Source organism: Muscardinus avellanarius (assembly GCF_963383645.1).
Source record: "Muscardinus avellanarius genome assembly, chromosome: 11".
NCBI classification, from domain to species: Eukaryota; Metazoa; Chordata; class Mammalia; order Rodentia; family Gliridae; genus Muscardinus; species Muscardinus avellanarius.
The window spans coordinates 4980316-5004158 of NC_137797.1; the positions used below are offsets into that span (position 1 = coordinate 4980316).

At 49.5% G+C, this 23843-nt stretch overlaps 1 protein-coding gene across 1 annotated transcript; it reads right to left on the minus strand.

The window, feature by feature from the left end:
• Positions 1-7108: 7108 nt before the first annotated feature.
• On the minus strand, positions 7109-21646 carry NUP50 (nucleoporin 50; the record flags this gene model as incomplete). Its single annotated transcript, XM_080705282.1, has 7 exons — positions 21572-21646; positions 19706-19789; positions 16784-16967; positions 14104-14757; positions 10204-10285; positions 8989-9107; positions 7109-7311 (listed from the first exon to the last, which is right to left on the minus strand). Exons 1-7 carry the CDS (start codon positions 21638-21640, stop codon positions 7109-7111), a joined length of 1395 nt encoding a protein of 464 aa, XP_080561408.1. The 5' UTR covers positions 21641-21646.
• Positions 21647-23843: the final 2197 nt, after the last annotated feature.

The following is a 23843-nucleotide window of genomic DNA, read 5'->3' on the forward strand; positions in this document are numbered from 1 at the left end:
GATATTGTAGCAAAGCAGTAACTTTAATGATTGACCCTTAATTTGCCCCAGAGAGTCCTTCGACACTTTTTGGAGACTTCATACAGGTGCTGGGAATTGAACCCAGGGATGTTTGATCTCTGAGCTACATTCCCAGCACGAGTCTCCCCTGCCCCCACCCCGGTACTAGGGATTGAACCCGGGGGCATGCTACCTCTGAGCGACACCTCCAGCCCTGTTTTTTATTCTTTATTTTGAAACAGGGTCTCCCTGAGTTGCAAAGGGCCTCACTAAGTAGCTGAGGCTGTCCTTGAACCATGATTACAGGCATGCGCCACCATGGCCAGCTTCCCAGCACTATTTTATTCTTTTATTTTGAAATAGAATCTCACCAAGTTGCTGAGGTTGGCCTCAAACCTACAATCCTCCCGTCTCAATCTCCCAAGTACTGAGATTCCAGGCGTTCACCACCATGCCGGCTGCACGGCACTGTTTTCGAAATGGGACTTGCTGGGGCAGGCGGAAGTCACCCTGTGCTCTGCTGTGTCCGTCTTGAGCCCTTGAGTCCGCGAGGAGGACGGCGACTCCATTTCAACAAAAGGTGCCAAGTTTGCAAAGCTAAATCATGAGATGTGTCTCAGGCTTAGATCTCAGTTCTCAAAAAGTAGCAGACACCCTTGAATTTCACTGTTTTATCTAGAGACCCTCTTTATTTATTTTTTTACTTTTTTTGGTGGTACTGGGGTTTCTGGAAGTCATTCTACCTCCGGGCTACACTCCCAGACCTATTTTTACATTTTTATTTGGAAACAGGGTCTCCTAAGCCAGCACGCGCGGCTGGCTCCGAACCTGCGCGATCCTCCTGTCTCTGCCTCCCAGGCGCTGGGATTACAAGCGTGCACCACCACGCCCGGCTTAGAGACCCTCTTTAAAAACCCTCAAACAAGTGGGAAAATGATCCAGCTGTAGTGCACGCCTGTAATCCCAGTATTTGGGAGGCTGAGACAGGAGGATCATAGGTTCAAGGCCAGCCTCAGCAACTTAGTGAGATCCACTTTCAAAATAAAAAATAAAACAGGGCTGGAGGTGTAGCTTGGTGGTGGTAGAATGCCCCTTGGGTTCAATCCTTAGTAACAAACAAAAAAAAGGAAGAGAAATGGGGAAAGTTATTGGAATAGAAGCAGGAACTTGGGTTGAACTTCACCTGGCTCCCAGTGGCCCACCTGGTCTTGGGGAGGATGAGCTGGGGCAGGTGTTGCCTCTACCATCCCTTCAGCATGCTGCGCATGCTCGCAGGCGTTCTGGCTCATCCTCCCAGGGTCCATCTTGGGTTCACTGTAGACAGAAATGCCTTAAGAGACACTAGCACATGCTTAAAGCCCCAGTATTTGGGAGGCTAGACAGGAGGGTCTTAGGTTCAAGGCCAACCTTGGCAACTTAGTAAGACTCTGTTTCAAAATAAAAATAGTGCTGGGGATGTAGCTCAGTAGAACATCCCTGGGTTCAGTCCCCAAATGCGCGCGCGCACGCACACACACACACACACACACACCCTCAGGACCACCTTTCATGCAGTGGGGTTTTTCCCCACACAGCCAAATTAACTCATGTCGCAAGCTGGCGGGTGGGCCTAAGTAAAGCTAAGACTGCAGTTACAGAATAGAGATGAGGGACAGAGACGGGGCTGAGGGAACTCACATTTAGGAACACAGTAGGCCTCCTAACACCAGCCGTGCCTCTGGGAATCAGCTGCTGCCTTAACAAACACCAGGCCTAGAGAATTTTCCGGCCCCCATCCCCGCCCAAGGTGGTGGCGGGTAGGAGGGGGTTAGCAGGACAAGACTTCGCTGTCATCCAGACCAGCCGTGTCCCCGCCGGGTCACCAGGAAGCCCCGTGGAGGCCAGCACTGCAGGGGCAGCGTGGCTGTCCAGGTCGTAGGAGCCTCGTCACACCCTGGCCCAGGAGAAACGTCACCCCGTGCACCCCAGAAGAGGTCATCGCACGTGCGGACTGTGCGCCTGCGTGGCGGTAGTGACGCAGCAGCCGGGACGGTCACACAAGGAAGGGAAAGTGCTTATTTCTGGGGCTGACAAAAGAAACAATCGTGTTTTCCAAACAGCTTCACCTAACTGCCTCCTAACAGAGCTTCTAAGTAAGTAACAGGTCAACAGGGCTCCTATGTGGGAAAGGTCTCTCCCTTGTTATCTGACTTTAATAAAACAATTATGTTGCTGGGTTTGAAATAACCATGGTTTTTAGTGAACTTTGATTATTCTGAATAAACCATTTTGCTCAAGACTTTTGCCAATTCCAAAAGCCAGTTAAGTTTGGTCATTTTGTGGGAAGAGGTTATTATTAAGGGCGTGTTGGAAGATGGCCACAACACTCAGCACCTGGCAGGCTGTGGCAGCTGCTGTTGTCTGAGCTGGGCTGGGCTTTCTCAGGGGAACGCGGAATCACCACTGACCTCCCCGGGCGCCAAGACACTGAGGTGGGACGAGGTCACGTCACGAGGCTGGCACGGTTCGGGCAGCTCTCTCCAGGACATGCCAAAGGGCACCTGTGAACTGAAAGGGCACGCGTCACAGAAGGTGCCGCGTGTGCCCGGCGTCCGGACGTGGCCGGGCCTCTCGGTCTGTTCACGCCCAGGGGCTGGGGATGACGGTGCTCTGGAGACAGTAGTGGTGACTACTTTGAGGGGCAAAAGCCATGAACATGGCCTGAAGTCTACCATGCTGCCTTCGGAGGCGAAGGAATTCTGGTCTCTTCCAAAAGCTGCTTCCGAGCCGGGCGTGGTGGGCACGCTTATAATCCCCACGCTTGGGAGGCAGAGACAGGAGGATCACGCAGGTTTGGAGCCAGCCGCGCTGGCTTAAAAGACCCTGTTTCCAAATAAAAAAGTATAAAAAATAGGTCTGGGAGTGTAGCTCGGAGGTAGAAGGGCTTCCAGGAACCCCAGTACCACCAAAAAAACAAACCAACAGCTGCTTCCGTTTCTTCTCTCTCATCGAGTCCCCGCTTTCCACCCAATCTGTTCACATCTTCTCCTGGAAAAAATAACTAAATTCACGTTTCTGGCTTTCCCCACAGGCTCAGGGAGACATTTGAGACTGGGAGGAAACGGTCTCCTCATAATCTTTCCTGAGTCTTCCTGTCCCCTCTGCGAGGGGCAGAGTGACAGCCTTGCGACTTCCGAGGGCACCTGCATGTCGTGGCCAGTGCCCGGGCCGGGCCACAGGTCTGCGTCTCTATCAAGCTCCCAGGTGTTGCTCGTGTTGCCACGCGAGCGCCCCACGGCCTGGTGCAGCCACCCCCCCGCGAGAGCCCCGGCCCGCGTGCCGCCATCAGTGCAGGAGACACGCTGCTGCATAGCCTAAGTCCTCTCAGTATTTCTAAAAAGCAGGAAACATCTTACAAACCAGGCAAATGCAGAAAACTTACAAGATATGGACACGACTCCACAGTACTATCACTATTAGAACTTAATACCTCGTGTCCTAAGTCAGAATCCTAAATGACTTAAACGTTTTTCTTGACCATTTTTTCCCCTTGTGGTACTGGGGATTGAACTTGGAGCAATTTACCTCTGAATGACACCCCAACCCTATTTTATTTTGAAACAGGTCTCAGTAAGTTGCCGTGGCTGCCGTGAATCCGCCTCCTCTGTCTCGGGCATTATCTCGGCGGTACCCAGCTCATCCTTAACCTGAACTCCAGTCCTACCTCCACCTGGCGGGATACCACGCACCGGCACAGGGCTCTGCACACCAGTGAATTAAGGATCTGATATCGCCATTCTAGGTGATGTAGTTGTTTTTTATGGGGAAGGCACTGGAGATGGCACCCAGAGACATTCTACCTCCACGCTGCGCCCCCAGCCCAACTTTTTTTTTTACTTATTTGTAAATAGAATCTAAGTTGCCAAGGCTGGCTTTGAACCCATGACCCTCCCGTCTCAGCCTCTGAGTACGGGGATTGCAAGCGTGTGCTATGATGCCTGGCTTTCATTCTGAATTAAAAACATCCAACAGAACCCTTGGCCTGAATGGTCTGAAGTGGCCGTGGCCGCCGGCGGGGCCTGCTGCCGGGTCGCCGCCCCGCTGTCTGGACGCGATTCTCCTCCCGCAGGCGCCTGACCGCCAACGCCGAGCGCGCCAACCAGGAACACAAACGCGTCAACACGGCTTGTTACTCTCCATTTATTCACATTTCATGGATTGCTACACTCCCTCAGTGGGGTCATTAAAAATAATGCAAGTTGAGATTATATTTTCTGACAATTCAAGTGTTTTAGTTCTAGAAAAAAATCCTATGTAAAGTAAAAGCAAACGACTTAACCCCTTGATTGCCGAGTTCTACCTCTCCCTTAGAATCGTGTCTGCGACAAATGGAGTCTAGTCCTTACCATGATCGCTAGGGGCCAGAGCACCCGGTGGCCTGTGCTCAGAGCGCAGGACTGGAGGAAAAGGCCAGTTTTACCAGCCACTTTCATCTACAGGCACCACGGAGCAAGTCATTTTCCTTAAAATTCTCACTTCCAGAATGAGAAGTCCGCGGGCTGAGCGAGCCACGTGATTTGCACCTGGCCCCAGCGCGGCGCGTGCGTAGAGGGCGAGCCTTTCCACCTGGGCCGCGCTGCAAGGCCCTCGGCCAGAACCGGCTGCGCTCGGTAGCGGGAAGGTCTGACGCTGTCTACCTCAAAATAAGGAATTAAAAAAAGAATTGGCATTCAGCATATAAAAAATATGATTTAGAACTGAAATTGTAAAACAGAATAATCTCCTTAAAAGAAAATCAGTCCACAAACAGCCTGCCTCCCGTGTCACACACAACCTCAAGCTCCGTAAGGACCGCGCGTTTCCAGGGGGTGTCCTGAGGCGGCAGCACACATCTCCCTGCTCACTGGGAATGTGCAAATGGCTGACAAACACAGCAGATTGAAAGGAGAGAAAGGCCACAGGAAGCTTGGCATTTGTCAAGATGAAACTGAATTACAATTAAAGGAAAAAAACCATACGACTCACTTCAGACTCAGCATATATAAAATACTACTTATGAGTTTTCAAACCGAAGATGAAAAACTTCAGACCACATTAAACATTCTAAAATCGAATTTCTAATGTTTTGTTAAAAATAAACGAAATTATCCGTGGGTCAAAATAAGCTATTAACAGTGGAGAAAAAAAGAGGTAGGCCCTCCAGGGGCCTCCAGTAACATACAAGGTGTCAGATTTCATCATAAAACCCACGGATACTCAGGTTCTTTTATATGAATACATAAAATGGAGCCCCAAAAGTTCCTAAAGCATAAAAGATCTTTAAGAAAATATCACATTTTGAGTTGTGGTACACATATCACATTTCCCCCTGTAATTTTCACCGTAACAGTGATAGTCTTAGCAGCAAAAAAATCGCTGGGAATGTTAAGGAAAAAAGCCATACACATCTACTAATTTAAAAATGATCTCAGTTTTGAGACGTCAAAAGGCAAGTGATTTCAGGCCATTTCTTGTAAACATCACTACACATGCAGAAGCTAACAGTACCGCGCCATCGCCACAATGGCGGTCCAAATATCCTGGGCGTCTAGGACGGTCGGTGCTGTGGGGCAGCGCGGCTGGGCTGCACATCCTGAAACGTGTTCACCTTACTTCCTCTTCATTTAAAAAAGCAGGATCAACCAGACGTGAATAGGACAGGGCCAGTATTATCCCAACAATATCAACTGCGTGCTTACTATAAGTCACCCGCCACAAAAACCCGGGGGCATTCTCAATTCTAAAAGGTAAACACAAAACTGACCCCACTTCCTCCTTTGGCTGTACACGGCGACCACGTCGGCCGCCCCCTCTGCTGTTTCCAAGTCACACTCTGCGGTCGGATGCTCCCAGCGTCTGAGGACGGCCTGGTTCTGAGCAGTCGGCGGGCTGGTCGCCTCTCAAGTGCCTGAGCAGCAGGGTCTCATGGCGAGGCGAGGCTCAAGACTGCGGTGCAGAATGCAGCTGCAGCGTGACCTTCGCCTCCTGTTTCCTAAGTCAAAACACATTCCGTGCTGAAGATCAGAACACACGGGGTCCCGGCACGGACTCTCAACGTGATGATGGGCCTGTACCAGGAGGCTGGGGGAGGCGAGCGGAAACGGAGACGCTGCGTCTCGCGTGCAACTCTCGTGCCGAGCGAGCCTCGATGTGTGCGAGCGCTGCCTGCGCTCTGCAGAGCGACAGGGACACTCCTGTCCACTCGGAGCCGTGGCTCCTTCCCAAAGGGACACTTTGAGCATCTTAAAAAATAAGCAGGCATTTCAGGTAGCAAATCTGCAATATACTGCCATCTAAGGTTAAAGGCAAACTTCCACACAATTTTCTCTCCCACTACTGTAATTCCCTGTTTCCTAGCAAATTCACTCACATGCAAACTCCTATGCACTTCAGCGTGGCTCCACTCTGACCTATGTCTTATCCCAAATCTGTGCTTTAAAACCCATTCCTAGCAAACCCTTCTATCTTGTCTTTGGGGGAGACAAACACCGGCACCTCCTGGGCAAAACCCACAAAACTAGGTGTGCAGAACCTGCGGCTCGGCAGCCGTCAACCCTTGTAAAGCGGAAGGCAGTCCCTAGATTCCGGAAGGCGCCCATAGGGCTAAAGATGGCCGACAGCAAACAGGACTACGGAAGGTGAACACGAGCGCGCACGCTCCGCTGGGACCGGCGTATGACACGGCGAAGGCGAGGGTGTCCATCACAGCGCAGTGCGCGGTTTATCTGGCGAGGGCGCCAGGCTCGCAGAGCAGCCGACCGCAGAGGGGCCTCAGCGCCCGGGCCACGGGTCGCAAAGCCTTTGGGAAAGCTCGTCCATACCTGACTGCAGTCCACTAAGAATCATTTATGGTTAGCTTAGTAAGCAGATGAACATTTAAAAATCTTCCAAAAAATTTCATTCGAATGTATTTCGCACGGTAGACAGTTCTTAAGAAGGGAGAACACAGTTTCTTGACACGCAACATGGAAAGGTTTATTGGCCTTAATCTTCCTCACAGAAGTTTCACGTTATCTAGACGGTCAGACTGTCACGGAGGCGAAGCACGGCGAGGCGGGCTGAGGGCGGCGAGCGCAGGCCCCGGCGGCGCTCACGCGTCCTTCTTCTCCAGCAAAACCTTGTGCAGCTCGTCTGCATCCTCGCTAGTTTTTACCCGAATTAACATGGTGACCGGGACGGTGGGGTTCTTCTCATCGAGCGGTGGGTTTGGGATACAGACAATGAGGACGTTATTTTTCCCTGTTCGAGTACAGGGCATATTGGGTGGAATCAGAACGTTCAATAGTATGTTGCCTGCAGTGAAACAAAAGAAAATACACATCAAATTGTACACGCCAGCACTCCTTCAGAGGCGCCAAGAGAAGGCCAAACTTGAGGAACGAACAGCTCATACTCAATGGATGTCCAGTCAGAAGCCGTAAGAACGTCACTAGAGGTCCCGGTCCCCGCACAGGCCCAGCAGGGTCCTGGCAGAGGGCTGTGCACCCAGGTGGCAGCCGGCCTCCCCAGAGAGCCTCCTACTCTCAGCCAGTGCCTTGGGGCCAGGCTGGCTCCAAACCCGAGTGTCAACCCTGCACGGCTCAGCTGAGGAAGGCCAGGCACCGCTGGAGTCTCCACTGCGCCACAGGAACAAAGGGCGGTGGTCGGCCATCTGTGACGGGGCCAGGGCGGCGCTGCCGGCCGCGAGACAGGCTCTGTAACGCTGGCAGAGCCCAGTACTGCGGAAGGCTCGTCTTGGGCCTCTGCTGGGTGCTCCCCATTCAGCGAGCTTCTACCCAGGGGTGTGTGTGTGTGTTGGGAGGGATGGAACCCAGGGGCATTCTACCTCTGAGATACACCCCAACCCCATTTTTCATTCTTTATTTTGAAACAGGGTCTCGCTGAGTTGCGGAGGGCCTCAAGTAGGTGCCACCACGCCTGGCTCACTTTTACCCAGTTTGAAGGGAAAAACTGAGGCAAGATGTGGGGTAGACAGCACCGTATTCACGACTTCTGTTGATAAAGACTTCCTTTAAATGGTTAATTCCCGCCAGGTTTGGTGGCGCACGCCAGCATTCGGGAGGCTGAGACAGGAGGATCGCGGTTCGCGGACAGCCTCAGCTACTTAGTGAGGCCTTCTGCAACTCAGTGAGACCTGGTTTCAAAATAAAGAATAAAAAAAATAGGGCAGGGGGTGTAGCTCGGAGGTAGAATGCCCCTGAGCTCCATCCCCAGACCCAACAAACAAACAAACAAATAAATAAATAAATAAATAAATAAATTTTAACTCCCTTGGGTGTTTGTTAAACCATCCAACTTATCTGTGGCTTCTTAATCATATACCTAACATAAAGGAAAAAGAAAAACATTTCGGTGATTCTTCTTTTTTTTTTTTTTTTGCCGTATGGGGATGAAACCCAGGGGCATTCTACCTCCACGCTACACTCCCAGCCCTATTTTTTATTCTATATTTTTGAAACAGGGTCTCACTGAGTTGCAGAGGGCCTAAGTAGCTGAGGCTGGCCAGTAACTGTTATCCTCCTGTCTTAGCCTCCCGAATGCTGGGATGACAAGCGTGCGCCGCCACGCTCAGCTCGGTGATTCTTTAAAAACTTTAATATCTACATTTCCTTACATGCTATTTTCTTGGTACTTAGAACTAAGTCTATAATTAATAAATACAGATAAATTTGGCTCTCTTCCATCACAGAAAACACATCAATAAACTTGGTGAACTTATTTTTAGGGGAGGAGTTTGCTGGGCATTAAACCCAGCTGCTGCATCCTCAGGTCTTTAATTTGAAACAGTCTCACTAAGTAGTTGAGGCTAGCCTCAAACCTGCCATCCTCCGGTCTCAGTCTCCCAAGTACTGGGATTACAAGTGTACACCACACACCCGGCTAAGCACGAAAGTCTTGAGGACTGAAATGGGCATGGTACAAGTTACGTGCCATGTGCTTACTTTGTGCCACCTGAACAAAGGCACCCACCTAGATTGGTATCAGCGCGCACCAAGAGCTGCGTCTTCTGGTTGGCGGTGGGCTTTAAATGCAGGGTGCCCACACCCTTCTCTTTAAATTCATTGTCTTTCTTGTAAAATAGTTTACACCTAAGGAGAAGAAGAAGAGGTATGATCAGGAACTAAATGACAAGTGGCAGTTTCCCAGCCATCAGTGTTTACATTGCACGACAAAACCTGTAAGAGACCAGAGGACAAGCAGAGCGCTCCAGACTGGCCGGCCACGGACAACCAGAGAACGAACCCCTCGAGTCCGCCACAGCCCCAGCCACTTTCTTCAACCTGAAGAGCGGCCTTATCAGGTTTAGTGACGCTTTCTGAAAGCTTCTTTCCTGTCAGCCAGAACCGCAGCCTCACGTCCGCCTGGGCTCAGGCTGACCAGTCCGCGGTGGGTGGGAAGACCCAGGATAAAGGATCTGTCCCGCACCCCCCCGCCTTTCCCTGATTTATTTTTCAAATTCTCTTCAGGGTTCCTTTCATTTTTGATCTCAAGATGTTTAGATAGATCTAGAACACATTCTCAGGCAGCTGACTGATGACAAAGGCATGAGGCGCCTTCCCGGTGGCTCCCGCGCGGCTCTGGCCGTCACTTTTGTGGTGCTGGGGACCCCAGGCGGGCTCGTCCTCAGAGCTACACCCAGGGCTCTGGCTTTTGTTTGGGGACGGCATCTTGCTAAGTCACCACGTGCTGCCAAGGACCCGGGGTCACAGGTCTGCACCACCGCGCCTCGCTGCCCTGCTCATGTGACTTCAAGTCAGAGGCATCCTATGCAACTTAAACTAAAAGTAAAAGTTTTAAAAAGTTTTCTGAAAATAAAAGAACACTTGGGAATCTCATAGGAGTGATTTGTTAGATAAAAAACGGACTCATTATTCTAAATTTTTTGTTGGAAATTGTATCTCAGAAAGCTTCTGAAACATGTTGGGCGTGGTGCACACACGTGCGTGGAATCCCAGCATTTGAGAGGCTGAGGACAGGAGGATATCCGTTTGTGGACAGCCTCAGCTACTCAGTGAGGACGGGGACACACGGACGGACGGACACGCACGCACGCACGCACGCACGCACGCACGCACGCAGTAAAGAGGCCAAGAACTCCCCCGCTGCAGGTCCAGCACGTGCACCCAGGCCTAGGCTGCACCCGCCCATGCCGCCCGGCCCGGCCCACCCGCGGGCCCCGCGCACTTTTTGGAGTAGAAAGCATCCTCCTCTTTCACCTCAGTGATCACCACCTTGGGGGGCTCGTCGTTCTCTTCTTCCTCTCCACCTTGTAGAAAAACGACAGCGCAGTCAGGATCACACCAAGAGACAGGTCCCGGAGTACAACTCACAGTTAAGTGCCAGTTTTGGCACCTGGGTCAGGTTGAAAAACTCCCAACCAAGCCCAGGAGACACGAACCAAATGGGAGGCACCAAGTATCCTGTCCGTGGCTTGTGATCACAGCAGTAAAAATTCCTTTTGGTCTAAAGATAACTCCTTTGTACATCACAGCCCGAGTGACTGAAATGGATAAAACTGCCTTGGAACAAAGACTCGGGTCCTCGTCAAGACTCCACTGCGTTGGAGGGACTTGGACCCCAGCTCGAGCTGGTTCCCCAATAAACCCTTCCTGCCTTTGCATTACTGTGTGTGGTGGTGCTCTCTGTCACCCTGGGGTCCCAGACTTTGGGTATAACACAAGAACAACAGCAACTTGTTACCGACCATCTTAAACCTAAACCTAGAACGTCCCATGCAAGAAGAATAAAGAATAACCTGGGAGGGGGAGAAGCATCCGCTAGGTGATTTTGTGAGATTACTTTTTTTGCCATACTGAGATGGAACCAGGGGCACTCTCCCTCCAAGTCCCTCCCCCCAGCCCTATTTTTTCTTCTTTATTTGGAAACAGGGTCTGAGTTGCAAAGGGCCTCGCTAAGTAGCTGAGGCCGTCCTGACCCGCGACCCTCCTGTCAGCCTCCCAAAGCTGGGATGACAAGCGTGCGCCATCACGCCCGGTTGGAAATCCTTTGTAGTAAGAACTTATTTCTCTATTCTTAAGAACTCCCAGCCGGGGTTGGTGGGCACTCCTGCAATCCCAGTACTTAGGAGGTTAGGACAGGAGGACCGCAAGTTCAAAGTCACCTTGGCACCGTAGTGGGGCTCTCAGAAACCCAGTAAGAGCGGGACATGGTGACGCACACTCATCACGCCAGCACGTGGGGGCAGAGACTGGAGGGCCCGGTGGTTCGCGGACAGCCTCAGCTACTTAGCGAGACCCTTCGCAACTCAGAGACCCTGTCCCTGTTTCAAAAAAACCAAAAAAGACTAAAAAATAGGACTGGGAGTGTAGCAATGCCCCTGGGTTCCACCCCCAGTACTGAAAAAAAAAAAAAAAAAAAAAAAAAAAAAAAAAAAAGCAAAATCAAGCTGGGAGCTGAGCTGGGGGCATAGTTGGAGGCAGAATGCCTCTAGACTCAAGCCCCAGTACCAAAGGTAAAAAGAACAAAAAACAAAAACTTCCAACTGTAGAGAGCCCTAGCACAGCTTATGAGGAAACGCTGAGCTGTTTGACTCGAGTCATCAGTGGAGAATGAACTTCAGCTGATCTGACGTCTGCACGTGCAAGCTCTGGCCACATTCACATCGGACCACGGAGCAGGCAGCATCAGCCAGGGCCAGAGAGAGGGGAAGTGTTGACACAGCGCCAGCGTGCCAGAGGAGCCATTCTACAACCATGCGCAAGTGGCTCAGGCGGAGCCTGACTGCCACAGGGCTCCTGCTCACCTGGGCGGAAGATGCCCAGACTGGCCAGAGGGCGCCTTCACTCACCACAGCGCTCAGCCACGGCACTACGACACGAACAGAAAGAGCCCTCTGGAACAGATGCAGCAGAGCGTCCCTGTCATCTCAGCACTCAGGAGGCTGAGACAGGAGGACCAAAGGCTCAAGGCCCGCCTCAGAAAACTTAGTGAGGCCCAGTTTCAAAATAAATATGCAGCTCAGTAGTAGTATATCCCAGGATTCAATCTCTAGACACACACACACACACACACACACACACACACACACACACACACACACACACACACACACCTCTCTCTCTCTCTCTCTGGAAGGGAGGAGCAGCTGCATAAAAACTCCCTACATTAAAAAGCAACTCTGCAGCAGGGCGTGGTGGCGCACGCTTGTAATCCCCGCACTTAGGAGGCGGAGACAGGAGGATTGCGCTGGTTCGGAGCCAGCCAGGCTGGCTTAAGAGACCCTGTTTCCACATAAAAAAGTTAAAAAATAGGTCTGGGAGTGTAGCCCGGAGGTAGAAGGGCTTCCAGGAACCCCAGTACCACCAAAAAAAAAAAAAAAAAAATTGGGAGGCTGAGACAGGAGGATTGCAGGTTCTCAGCCAACCTCAGCTACTTAGGCCCTCTGCAACTTAGTGAGACCCCGTTTCAAAATAAAAAATAAAATAGGGCTGGGCATGGTGGTGCACACTTGTAATCCCAGCATTTGGGAGGCTGAGACAGGACTTCGCAGTTTGAGGACAGCCTCAGGTATTTAGTGAGGCCCTTTGCAACTCAGGGAGACCCTGTTTGAAAATAAAGAATAAAAAATAGGGATGGGGGTATAGCTCGGAGGTAGAATGTCCCTGAGTTCCACCCCCAGTCCCAGAAAAATAAATAAATAAAAATAAATAAAATAGGGTTGGGGTGTTGCTTGGAGGTAGAATGCCCCTGGATTCAATCCTCAGTACTGCAAATAAAAATAAATAAATAAAACTCTTACATTTGGACTTAGTCACATGATTTAAACTGTAAGACATCTTCTGAGGCCCTAGAATCTTCCGGGGAGTTAGGAAAAAACCACAAGGTCCCAGCTCTCTAGCAGAGGACAGACATTTGTTGTTTTTACGAGTCACTCTGGGCGTCAATGTGACAGGCAGAGGTAGGCAGGAGGTACTTCTGAGGGGAGGGGCGGCCTCAGGACCAAGAAGGACTCTCCACTGGCTCACCGAGAAGACTGGAAGATGAGCCCTTTGTTCTGTCCTCTGCCCGGAGGGCCCCCTGCCTGAGGGGCACCTGAAGACAGGGAGAGTCAGAGCAGCCAAGGGGCGCAGAGCCAGGCAAACCCCAAGCTGGCAAGCCGCTTCCTTTCTGGGGGCCTGTGGGTTGATCCGCTTGGGAAGTGCAGGTTTAACTGCTCACAGATACCCCCAGGCTCAGGAGCTCACAGGAGGGCCGGGGCTTACCGCCTGCGGGGCACTGGTTATGGAGGAGCAGAGCAGCCTCCCCGTGGCTGCCAACAGTCGAGCCGTCCAATTTACAGCCACGTTTGTCATGTCATTTTTATTTACAGACAAACTTCCTAAATACATGTCAATTCAATGGACATTTATGATAAATTTTTCATAAAACACAATTTTCTGTCGAGGGGCTACTGGGGATGGAACCCAGGGGGCATTCTACCTCTGAGCTATACCCCAACCCCACTTTACTCTATCTTGAAAAGGGTCTAAGTTGTGGAGGGCTTTACAGATTGCCGGGGCTGGCTGTGAACCTGTGATCCTCCTGTCTCAGCGCCCCTGGTACTGGGATTACAAGTGTGCACCACCATGCATAATTTCCCAAAATGTTAATTTACTTTTATATGCAAAGCCATGTCTAATACTTTTTCAAAGTCAATGCACTAGATGTTTTTAGTCTTTGCTTTTGTGCGTGCACACGCTATCATGTGTATGTGTGTGTGTGTGTGTGTGTGTATGTGTGTATATATATATATATATATATATATATATATATATATATATAATCCCCACACATACCCACAACCTCAGGCCGGGGCTGGAAGCCAGAGCCTCAGGGATGCTAACCAAGGCCTCCACCACTGGGCTACAGCCCCGTCCCGCGGTACACCCCTCATCCTTACAACTCTACAAAGCAGGCCTCGCTCCATTTCTAGAGCGCGTGCTCATCAACCTGGCCCAGGACGAGAGGCACAGGAAACGATGGCGTCGAATTGGGAATTCAGATTCACCCAAATCAAAAGCCTGTGCTTCCCACTACACAAAACTTACACAAAATTAAAACTTAGGAAGATAAAACTTAATTTACCTTTGCATTCATTATTACCACTTTCTGCTTGATTATCGGTTTTAGCATAAAATGGTGACGCCACGGGTTTACTCTGGGCAGTATCTTTGCCAAATAAGCTGGAGTTTCCGGGGGAAAAGGAAAATCCAGTCAGAGGAGCAGAGCTTGCTGAGCTCAAGACAGAGCTGTCGATCTTCTTGCCAAAACTAAACGAGGCGCTCGCGGCGCCTTGTGCTGCGTCTGTCTTTTCAGAAGCGCCCTCCGCCTTCTTCTCAGATGTGCCCTCGGCCGTGCAGCCATGAAAGGAGAACTTCACCTCCTGGGGGAGCTTTGCGGAACCAAACACGGAAGGGGGCTGTGCTTCCACCGACAGCCTGCTGGTTGCGCTTTCAGAACCACTACTGCCGCCGGCCTCCTGCTGCTGCTCGATGGCCGCCAAGTACTTCTCGTAGTCCTTAAAGATGGGCGTCAGGTCGCACAGGGGGTTGGTGTTCACGTGCTTCACGATCCAGTCCCGAACCGAGCAGTTCAAGGCAGCCAGCTGCTTGTGGTAGGCGCTCCCCGCGCAGGCGCTGGAGGCCGGGCTGGGGGGGGGCTGCTGACCGCTGCCGTTGGTTTTGGCAGCTGAGAGCTTCTTCTCCCCCAAGGCAGCAGGGCCGTTTGCAGCACATGAACCTATCGGAAATTAAGGTTTGAACAACGTATTTTGAATTTGATTTCATTAAAATCTTTTATTGTATCCTATTTTTTGCTAAATTCCCACAAGTAATAATATTTAGGAACTAGTTATCAATAATGCCAGTTATCATAAAAATTAATATCCATGCCAAGCATGGTGGTTCACGCTCGTAATCCCAGTACTTGGGAGGCTGAGAGAGGAGGATCGCACAGGTTCAAAGCCAGCTTCAGCTACTTAGTGAGGCTCTGGGCAACTGAGACCGTTTCCAAATAAAAATATATAGAAAGCCCCTGGGCTCCACCCTCAGTACCACCAAACAAACAAACAAAAAAACACAGAATAACAACAGGGCTGGGAGTGTAGCTCAGAGGTAGAATGCCCCTGGGTTAAATTTCCAGTGTGGCAAAAAAAAAAAAAAAAAAGTATTCATTATAATGCTTACATTAAGCTCCAGTATTGTGTGTGTGTGTGTGTGTATGTGTGTGTTTTCCTGAGACTGAGCCCAGAGGCGTTCTACCTGAGTTACACGCCTAGATCTATTTTTTTTTTTTTTTTTTTTTGCGGGTCTGGGGATGGAACCCGGGAGTATTTGACCTCCGAGCTACACCCCCTGCCCTAGATTTTTAATTCTTTAATTTGAAACTGGGTCTCACTAAGTTGCGGAGGGCCTCACTAAGTAGCTGAGGCTGTCTGCGAACCGCGATCCTCCGGTCTCGGCCTCCCGAATGCTGGGATCACAAGCGTGTGCCACCACGCCCGGCTCTGTCTATTTTTATTTTGAAACAGGGTCTCACTAGGTTGACGAGCCACTACTGGCAGAGGCAAAGAGAACTGGCAGACAGAACGGACAGACTATTTGGTTAGTGTAACACCGAATTCCCCAAGTTGTTGGGATGAACAGGTACTAAAGTAGTTCAAACCTTAACAGAAAGTGCTTGGGATATTCCTTCTGATAAGATCAAACATCATATACTTCCAGAATAATTAGTTAAATACCAATCCAGCTGCTCAGGATTATTTCTAAATTTGGAGGGTGGGGTAGTGACAATCGAAGCCAGAGGCCCTCTGCCTCCGAGCTATGCCCTCAACGCCCCCCCTTGCGGTCCTGGGGATGGAACTCAGGGGCATTCTACCCTATTTCCTATTCTTTACTTTGGAACAGGGCCCCACTGAGTTGCAAGGGGCCTAAGTAGCTGAGGCCATCCCAGAACCAGGAAGCTCCAGTCTCAGCCTTCCAAATGCGGGGATTACAAGTGTGCGCCATCACGCTCGGCTCTCCCCAATACCCTTTTTAAAAAACTTTGTTTTGAAACAGTCTTGCCAGGTTGTCAAGAGTCTTGCTAAGTTGTGGGGCTGGTCTTAACTCCTTATTCCGTCTCAGCCGCCCGAGCACATGTGGCAGCACGTCCAACTCATTGCCAAGAGTCTCACCCATGATTCTGTTCTCTATATGAACCCCAAGTTCCTGACTCCCTCAAACTAGGACCAGGCAATCAGCACGCCTGGTGTAAACCTAGCCTCGGAGGGCTGTGACCAGGGGCAATGTTATTTGAGTTCCCTGTGGCCAGGCTGGTATGGGACAGAGAGAGGCCTTAGGACACAGATGCCCGTAACCAGTGAATGGACAAGGCGGGCCCTCACGGAGGGGTCTTGAAGCCTTTTGCCTCTGGCCACAGGGACTTTTTTTCCCTTCCCCTTGCAGCACAGGGACCACACTGGGGCTTCAGGATGTGAGACGAGCACTCCATCGCTGCACTGCATACCCGCCCTCTTGGGGCAATCTCAGGGTCTTGCTCCTTTCACGGTAAAGACCCAAGCACAGAACTGTGGTCTGCTGACTCGGAAGCCTGCGCTCTGTGCACCGCTGCTCTGCAGCAAGCCACATCTCCCTAATTCTCCCCGCCATCACTCCTGTTTTTGCTCAGACCTAGGACCCAGGGTGAGGACAAGAAAAACACCTCTGCAAAGTTCCTTTCCACAGAGTCCACGGTTGACACAGGGCCAGGGAGGGTGTCTACTCACCGAAGGCTGCCGTGGGCGCTGCCGCTGCCTTGGTACTGGCAAAGGGAGAGGCGCTGGTGGTGCTGGTTCCATTTGACAGTCCTTCCAGAGGCTTTCCCGGGGCACCACCAAATCCAGAAAACCCTCCTCCTCCAGAAGGCACCACCAGGCCTTTGAAGCCTTTAAAGGCTCCTCCGCTATCAGACTGGAATGCGAGAAAAGGGCATGTGTCAGGCAAGCATGCTGTCAAGAAGCAAGTGTGGCGCCCTCTCGGCTGCACAGCACCGATCGCGAAGGGAAGCCCGGCGCAGGCAGAGCCCGGAACGAGGACGCCCGCGCTCATGGGCCAGCCTGGCCAGCCACAGCGGCCATCTAGAGACAGCCAGGGCAGTCAGCGTGTCTCAGAGACATCAGCACAAAGGGAAGGAGAGAGGCAGGACCCGGAGGGACACGCTCCAAGAGTTGTATGTGAACATGTACCACTTGATACCTCAGTATGGTGGTATTTCAAAGCACCAATAAAAGTATTTAAAGTCATATGTGAAGCCTGGTACAGTGGCAGATGCTTATAATCCCAGCACTTGGGAGGCGGAGACAGGAGGATCACACAGGTTCAAAGCCAGCCTCAGCTACTGAGTGAGGCTCTCAGCAACTTAGTGAGACCCTGTTTCCAAATGAAGTATAAAATAGGTCTGGGAGGATAGCCCAGAAGTAGAAAAGCCCCTGGGTTCCACCTCCAGAAAACACATATACAAAAAAAAGTGAGGCTGGCACGGTGGCACATGCTTGTAATCCCAACATTTGGGATGTGTGTGTACATGTATGTGTGCATGTATGTTTTGTTTCCTTTTTGGTACTGAGGATTTTACCTCTGAGCTATACTGCCAGCCTTTTTTGTTTTGAAACAAGGTTTTGCTGGGTGCTGGGGCTGGCCCCGAATCTATAATCCTCCTGTCTCAGCTAAACAAGAACCAGGACTGCAGGTCTACACCACCATGCCTAGCAATATCATATGTTTGTGCAGGTGTGTGTGCACTTTTTTTTTTTTTGGGGGGGGGTACTGGGAATTGAATGCAGGGGCATTCTAATTCTTTTTAATGGTATTGGGGGTGGAACGTGGGCATTCTACCTCCAAGCTATACCTACAGCCCTATTTTTCATTCTTTATTTTGCAACAAGGTCTCACTAAGTTGCAGAGGCCCTCACAAGTTGCTGAGGCTGGCCACAAACCCAAGATCCTCCTATCTCAGCCTCCCGAGTACGGGGTTACAAGTGCGCGCCACCACGCCCAGCTATTGCATTCTACTTCTGAACTACACCCTCAGCCTTATTTTACTTTTTATTTTGAAACTGTCTTAAGTTGTGGAGTGCCTACGTTGCTAAGGCTGGCCAAGTACCTGCAATGCTCCTGTCTCAGCCTCCCGAGTACTAGGATTACAGGTATGCCACCACGCTTAGCTAGACACATCATTCATTCATTAATTCATTCGTGGTATTGGGGATGGAACCCAGAGGCACTCTACCTCCAGGCTACAACTCCAGCCCTATTTTTAATTCTTTATTTTGAGACAGGGTTTCACTTAGTTGCAAAGGGCCTGAGTGCTGAGGCTGTCCGCAAATGGCAAATGATGATTTTCCTATCCCAGGCTCCCAAATGTTGGGACTACAAGCCTGTGCCAGCACACGCAGCTTCTTTATTTATTTTGGTGGTACTGGGGATTGAATTTAGGGGCACGCTACCCTCCAGACTATGCCCCAGCCCTTTTTATTTAATAAGCTTTTATTAGTGCATTATAGTCTCATGTTATAATATAAACCACGTTGACAATGAAATATAGGGACACATTTTTTATTTTGAAACAGTTTCAGTAAGTTGTAGAGTGCCTCAATAAATTGCTGAGGTTGGCCACAAACCTGCAATCCGGGTCAGTCTCCCAAGTACTGGGATTACGGATGTGTGTCACCATGCTTGACGATAACATATTTTTAACTTTACATTTCCAATCTTTTTTTTTAATGGTACTGGGGTGGAAGCCAGAGGCTTTCTACCTCCGGGCTATACTCCCAGACCTATTTTCTATTTTATTTGGAAACAGGGTCTCACTAAATTGCTGAGAGCCTCACTCTGTAGCTGAGGCTGGCTTTGAACCTGCGCAATCCTCCAGTCTCAGCCTCCCAGGCGCGGGGATGACAAGCGTGCCCACCATGCCCGGCTGCATTTCCAACTTTTTTCCATATTTCTGTGACAACTTTCGTGCTACAAGGTTCCCCTCTAAATGGAGATGAAGGAGGGCTGGCACGGTGGCACATATAAAAGATAAAACCTCTTTCCAAGGAAAAATATTTTAAAACCAAAAAGAAAATAAAAAATAAAAACAAGCCGGGTGTGGTGGCGTGGTGGCGCACGCTTGTAATCCCAGCATTTGGGAGGCTGAGAGCGGAGGATCGCGGTTCGCGGCCAGCCTCAGCTATTCAGGGAGGCCCTCTGCCACTCAGTGAGACCCTGTTTCAGGTAAAGAATAAAAAGTAGGGCTGGGGGTATAGGTCGGAGGTCGAATGCCCCTGGGTTCCATCCCCAATATGGGGGGGGGGGGATCAAACAAAACAAAAGCGAGGTGTGGAGAGGCACGTCAGTGATCCCAGGACTTGGGAGGCTGGGGGGGGGGGGGAATCACTGGTTCAAAGTAGCCTCAGCAGCTTAGCAAGACTATTTCAAAATTAAAACATGAAAGGTGACCTGGGGGTGTGGCTCGGAGGTAGAATACTCTTGGTTTAATCCCCAGTACTTAAAAAATAAATAAACAAAAAACCCTTGGCAACAAGCCACTTTAATTTCTATAAGAAAACAGTAATTCATTGCTATGATTGCCCCAGAGGTGGAAATGTAGTGTAATCAGAAAGAGAACTAATATTTAACACCAGAAGCTGAACGACGGCACTCACTTCAAAGCCAACATTCCTGCGCTTTGCTTTCTTTATGGCTCTGTTCTTCAAGACTTCCTCACTGGCCACTGAGAAGGTCCCCACCTGCAGGGTAAGTGCATCAAACAGAGGCAGGTCAGAAGGTGGCGCAAGGCCCGGCACCAGCCAGAATGGGCAAATTCACCCAGTGGGTGATGACATCAAAACAGTATTAGTTCTGGCAAAGCAAAGTATGGAGAGGCGCGTTAAACAATCTACACCTACCTAAGATAGAAGCCGGGCTACAGAGGGGGAAGGAGCTGGGGGAATGGAGGGGAGGAAGGGCGCACCCTAGAAAGCGCCAATATGCAAGTAGGAAAGGTCACAGCGAAACCCACCAACTGGAAGGAAGAATAACTGAGCAATTTAAAAACATCTGACGTATATTATCTATAGATTTTTTTTTTTTTTTGAGGCACTGGGGATGGAACCCAGAGAATTTCTATTTTTTATTCTTTCTTTTGAAACAAGGTCTCACTGAGTTGCAAAGGGCCTCACTAAATAGCTGAGGCTGTCTTTGAACCATGATCCTCCTGTCTCAGCCTCCCACATGCTGGGATGACGAGCATGCTCACCCCACCAGGCTCTTTATAGGTTTTGTGGATCTCAATTTTAGTTAGGCAAAGCATGACTCTTCTACAATCTACAAACCCAAGCTTCAAATCCCAGGCCAGAGAAAGCAATATATGCACAACAATTTTAAAAAGATAAAACCAGTTGGGTGTGGTGGTGCACGCTTGTAATTCCAGTTTTGGGGAGGCTGAGACAAAATAATCACAAATTTGAGTCCAGCCTCAATTAAGTAGTGAGGCCCTTTGCAACTCAGTGAGACCCTGTTTCAAAATAAAAAATAAAAAATAGGGCTGGGGGGTGTATCTTGGGGGTAGAATGCCCCTGGGTTCCATCTCCAGTATCACAAAAGAGACCAGGCCTGTCATCCCAGTACTTGGGAGGCTGAGTCAGGGAATCACAGGTTCAGATTCGAGGTCAGGCTCAGCAACTCAGTGAGTCCATTTCAAAATAAAAAAAAAAAAAAAATAGGGCTGGGAGTGTAGCTCAGAGTAGAATACTCCAGCGTTCAATCCCCAGCACCAAAAATAAATAGATAAAAAGATTAAGATCAGCCGGGCGTGGTGGCGCACGCTTAAAATCCCCACGCTTGGGAGGCTGAGACAGGAGGATCACACAGGTTCGAAGCCAGCCTCAGCTACTTAGTGAGGCTCTCAGCAACTTAGTGAGACCCTGTTTCCAAATAAAGTATAAAAAAGGTCTGGGAGTATAGCCTGGAGGTAGAAAGCCTCTGGGTTCCACCCCCAGTACCACCAAAAAAAAAAAAAAAAAAAAAAAAAAAAAAAATTAAGATTATAAAAGCACAGCGAGTGGCCTTTGACACTTAAAATTCACATTACAAAAGTAGCAGCAGCAGCTCTATGTCCCAGCCAGCTGAGATGCTCCTGCTGACACACCCCACTGAGAAGCCTTGGAGTCCAGGAAGTGGCCTCAATCTTGCAAAACCTAAATTATGGGTGCAGCAGACCGGATGGTTTGAGTGCTGCCAGTGGACTAAGCTCATGACTCGACTCCTTAAATTACCTTTAGTCACGCCTGGAACGACTTACTCAAAACCATAGGTTTAGAACGCTGCCGAGCATGTAGCACTCAGGAAGCAGGTCCCTCTACAAGGAGACTAAGGAATGGCACGAATGGCAATGCACACGGGTCATACGGAGCCCGATCTCGCCCATCAGGATGCCCTAGAAGGTATCTGACTGCATCTCGAGTTCACGCGAAGCCCCAGATGGACTTAAGCAGAGCAACGCAAGGTCGTTCTTAGGAGCCGCTTCTCACCTCTTCAGCCTCGTCTTCTTGATCCCAGTTCCTATCTGTCAGTTCCTTCTCGGCGATTCTTTTGGCCATTTTGTTGAACCTAAGTTACAGAAAACAGGAGTAAAAAGCTTACTTTTTTAGATCACGATGAAGTTCTCACAAAGAAAATTCAAAGTCACATTAGCATGAAATGAGAATGTTCCTGTGGCCAGCAGACACAGCTGTAACAGGAACTTGACCAGTGTTGGAAGACTCCTGAGAAACGCGGGCACTTTCTAACACTAGCCACTCAATGCCGTTCAGAAAGATTACAATGAAACGTGACTGACTTTTTGTCAAAACTCTGGACTATATATACAATAAATAATTGCTTAACTAAATTGGTTTGTATAAATTACACTTATAATCTTGCTACAAGCAAAACATTTCTAGTATTTAAAATTCTCTTAGAGATGATGTAGGTTATCCATAGGTAAGAATTGTAACAAAGCACTGGAAATGCTTTCATGAGTCCTCTTTTTTTTCCAGTACTGGAGATGAAACCCAGGGGCATTCTACCTCCGAGAGACAGCCCCTGCCCTACTTTTTATTCTTTATTTTGAAACAGGGTCTCACTGAGTTGCAAAAGGCCTCACTAAATAGCTGAGGCTGTCTATGAACCTGCACTGACACGCCGGCACTCCAATCCTTGAGTCTCAGATACACTGCTGAGGCCGTCCTTGAAGCTGCAATCCTGTCTCAGTCTCCTAAGTACTAGGATTACATGTAGGTACACCATGCTTAGCTTAATGAGTTATTTTAAAGCCAGTTTATAAAGTATAAAATATGAAATTTATTAAATACACTTCCCAGCCATTATCTGAGAATCTTCATAACACTTCCCCAAAAATCTTTGGTCAAGTCTTGCTATTAGTTTTTCTCAGAGACACAAAACCAAACATAAGAACAGACATCATTCCTTACTGAACTGCTCAGAGACCAGGTCTGAACACTTTCAGCACCTTTCTTTTTCATCAACACTTCCACCAGGGGGCAGAAGAGGTGAGAAGCTGGACCAGTCATATCTGTATTTCAAGATTAACTGTGGGCAAAAAGGGGTGGGGCTGAAATTGCAAAGCTAGTTAAGAGCGGAGGCACGTTGGCCAGGTGGGACACACTGGAGTCCCAGTGATGGAGGAGGTTGAAGCAGGAGGACTCAGAGTCCTAGGCCAGCCTGGGCAACCGAGCCAGATCCTGGGTCAAAATGAAAATGTAGCTTCTAACTCACACCTTCAACTGGCAGAGTAAAACAATCTAGACTAAATGCTGCGCTTCTTCCATGTTCTACCATATCTATCGCATCAGTACATAACCGGAAGGCAGGGTTCCTAGTTTTGTTCATCAAAGGCCCAAACGTGCCCAGCGCATTGTTAAAGAGCAATATGGGGGCACACATCTGAGAAAACGCTCGGAGGCTGGCACCAGGCGTGGCCACTTTCTAGCCGGGCAGCCTTAGGTAACTGAGTGCTGTGTGCCTCCGTTTTTCTGTGGGACAGGAGCAGTGTTATGGAAACTAACGGGTAAACCAAAAAGTTTACCGAGAACGGCACAGGAAACAGCTTGAGAAACACCATTAAAGAAACAAGTTTTGTTAGAAGCAGAGGCTGTAAGATTCTATTTGTCCTTCAAAACCTTAAAGTTGTATTGTGAGAAAGGAATTTGAATTATGCACAAGGGCATAAGAAACATTTTGTCCAGCCAGGTGTGGTGGCACACATTGTAACCTTAGTACTTGGGAGGCTGAGACAGGAGGATCGTGGGTCTGAGGACAGCCTTAGCAAGAAGTGACACTCATCAACCTAGGGAGACCTTGTTTCAAAATAAAAATAAAACAGGGCTGGTGGTGGCTCAGGGGTAGAAGACCCCCGAGTTCAATCCCCAGTACCACTAAAAAAAAAAAAAAAAAAGGCATTTTTACCAAATCCATACTTTATTCCAAAGCAGGTCACTTCAGACAAAAAACATTCTTTCTTAGAAAGAACTTTAAACCAGGTGTGGTGGCACATGTCTGTAATCCCAGTACTTGGGAGGTCCAGATAAAAGGGTCACGGGTTGGAGGCCAGCCTCAGCAACTTAGCAAGACCGTTTTTCTTTTTTTTCTTTTTTGCGGTACTGAAGATGGAACCCAGGGGCATTCTACCTCCGAGCTACACCCTCAGCCTGATTTTGACTCTGTTTTAAAACAGGGTCTCACTGAGTTGCAGAGGGCCTCACTAGTAGCTGAGGCTGTCCTCGAACCGCGATTCTCCGGCCT